Source organism: Python bivittatus, unplaced genomic scaffold (assembly GCF_059951505.1).
Source record: "Python bivittatus isolate LINGU-HERP-01145 unplaced genomic scaffold, Pbiv_v1 ctg000440_np1212, whole genome shotgun sequence".
Taxonomy (NCBI): Eukaryota; Metazoa; Chordata; class Lepidosauria; order Squamata; family Pythonidae; genus Python; species Python bivittatus.
This window is the reverse complement of record NW_028277063.1, coordinates 10,786,767-10,789,460: the sequence shown is the minus strand read 5'-3', so window position 1 is coordinate 10,789,460 and position 2,694 is coordinate 10,786,767. Positions and strand designations below refer to the sequence as shown.

The 2,694-nt window shown below is 37.8% G+C and overlaps 1 protein-coding gene across 1 annotated transcript; it reads left to right on the top strand.

Annotated features, from left to right (window-relative positions):
- The first annotated feature begins 394 nt into the window (after positions 1 to 394).
- Positions 395 to 1,309, top strand: LOC112542353 (olfactory receptor 14A2-like). The gene has a single exon (XM_025174996.2). The coding sequence runs from the start codon at positions 395 to 397 to the stop codon at positions 1,307 to 1,309; it is 915 nt and encodes a 304-aa protein (XP_025030764.2).
- The last annotated feature ends 1,385 nt before the right edge of the window (positions 1,310 to 2,694 follow it).

Sequence of the window (2,694 nt, the reverse complement as noted above, 5' to 3'; positions counted from 1 at the left end):
CCATTTTATATTATGAATTTACTGCCTAGTTTTGTATCCTCCAGGAGATCAAGGAACCACAGATAGCACCTCTTCCTCAAATTTTTCACTACAACCACAGCCTTATAAGAGTGCTGAGAAACTGGCTTGCGCAAAGACACAAGTGAATTTCCATATTTGAAGATTTTTTGACAGCCTCTTCTATGTTAAAAACTACAAGTGTGATTAGGATGGAAGGAAGGGGAAGAGGTCAATGACTGGTTCCTTAATCAGTGATGGGTTGAAATATATGGAAAGTGCATTCATTGGACAAAGACACTCTCTAAATGATGTAGATGTGTTTTAATTGTTGTCATATTTTCTCTCACCTCTGATTCCTTGCAGATGTGGCATTCATCTTAGTCATCACTTAAACATGGAGAATCAAACCACTGTGCCTTACTTTCTGCTCCTGGAATTCTCAAAAGATCGGCACCTGCAGCTTCTACATTTCTTCTTATTCTTCATATTATACCTGGCAACTGCAACAGCAAATCTGCTCATCATCTCTGTAGTAGCTTTTGACCATCGACTACACAGCCCAATGTACTTCTTTCTAATGAATTTGGCAGTGCAGGACCTGGGCATTGTTTCAGTCATTGTCCCTAAATCCATGATAAATTCTCTTATGGATACCAGACACATCTCTTACTTTGGTTGTGTTGCTCAGGTCTTTCTCTTCACCTCCTTCATAGGTTCTGATTTCTCCCTCCTGACAGTCATGGCATATGATCGGTATGTTGCCATTTGCAATCCACTACATTATGAGATGGTGATGAATTGGAAAGCCTGCACTAAAATAGTGATTTTGGTAGGGGTCACAGGTCTTCTATATGGAACTTTACATACCATTGGCACCTTTTCCATCCCTTTCTGTTCCAATGTTGTCAACCAGTTTTTCTGTGAAATTCCACAATTGCTAAAGCTATCCTGCTCTGGATTCAATGTAGTTGAAGTTGGAGTTATAGTGGCCAGTGCTATTGCAGCATTATGTTCTTTTATTTTGATCCTTGTGTCTTATGCCATGATCTTCAAGGCAGTGTTGAAAATTCCTTCTGTGAAAGGAAGGCAGAAGACATTCTCCACTTGTTTCCCCCATTTTTTAGTCTTTTCCATGTTTTTGGTAACTTCATGCTTGGCTTATCTGAGACCCCCCTCTAACACTCCAACTTACTTAGATTTAGCATTAACTGCCCTATATTCTTTATTTCCACCCTTGTTCAATCCAATCATCTATAGCATAAGAAACAAGAATATCAAATCTGTCCTGTCTAAATTATGGAGATTCTAATATTTTCTTTTGGTGATGTTTTCTATCCTCTTTTTCCTCACATTGAACTTACAGCATTTCTTGCCTTGGTTTTTCTGAGGAAATAAAAGATAGAAGAAATAGAACTAGAGCCTTGCCACTCTGCACCAATGGCAGCACTTGAGAAGATCCTGACCTACAATCCTATATCTCTAGTTACTGACCCTGATTTTTAAGATACTAGAAGTTGGTTAACAGCATCCTGGGTAATATATGTTGACAAATCCGGTTCCAGACTGTAGTCAATCTGGTATCAGAATGAGATAAGACAATGAATCCACAAAATCTTCCTAATTGGTCTGGGAGAAGTTAAGTGAGCTCCTGGTTTCTGCTGATTGGAAACAGCCTTCCATTAAGAACAAAACTAAAGCAGACATTTACTTTGTGCAAATATCTATAAGGATATTTTTGTCCTGCATTCCCAGTGTCAAAGGATTTTAAGATCAAAAGTAGGAATTCACTTGGGAGATTGAGTTACTGGAGCTTGATTCATACACTACACTAAGCCATTGTTAATTTAACATTGGAATAATGAATAAAACACAATTTCTAAGATCTCAGTATATCATAAGCCATGAATCAGGTTTATAAAAATATAAACTGGTCTAGCTACTTCATCAACCAAACTACCTGGTCTGTCTGGATCACTGTGTTGTTCTGATAATGGAGCAAGGCATTGGTGACTTGATCATGATAGAAAAATTGCAAAACCCTCTGTAACCATGATTTAAACTTGGTCTCAAATTATTGAAAGTAGAAAAATGCAGACCTTCCTGTCAGATTTGATGCAGCATATGGCAATAAATCTTGGTTCTTCAAACACTTAACCCCATATTCTGAACTTGTTGGTGGCTGAAGCTCATAGTCATGAAGTAGATAGATAATAGCTTTATTGTAGACATTCTTGTAAACACAGTCCATCTGCCTTCTGCTGTGTACACAGAAACCAACTCTATATAGAAATCTATATTCCAAGGATGTAGTACAGTAGACAGAAGAGAGGATGAGGCCTTACCATAACTGTTAGGTGTTTGGCTGTTTTTAACTCAGTTTCCCCTGAGATAAGCTGTGGTTTGGGGGGGAGGAGAACTAGTTCCTCTAGCATTCCAACTTCGTAATGACTGGAATGTTGATCTAACTTCATCTTCTAGTACTAGAGGTTCTTTTAACTAAGGAATGTGCTTTAATATCTTGGATATTGACATCTGGTTTATAGTGTTTCAGTATAATCCTTCAATCTTCAATCCTTCCACACACAAATATATCTTGCTACAAGCTAATAGAAAAGTGCTTTAATCTCTTCACAGGAATGAAACACAGAATTTCACAAGTTCCCAAAAGGAGAAATTCATTGGATGTTAATGGGG

Bases quoted from the DNA above. Each gene is read 5' to 3' on its own strand.
- LOC112542353 (XM_025174996.2), top strand. From the start codon at position 395: ATGGAGAATCAAACCACTGTGCCTTACTTTCTGCTCCTGGAATTCTCA.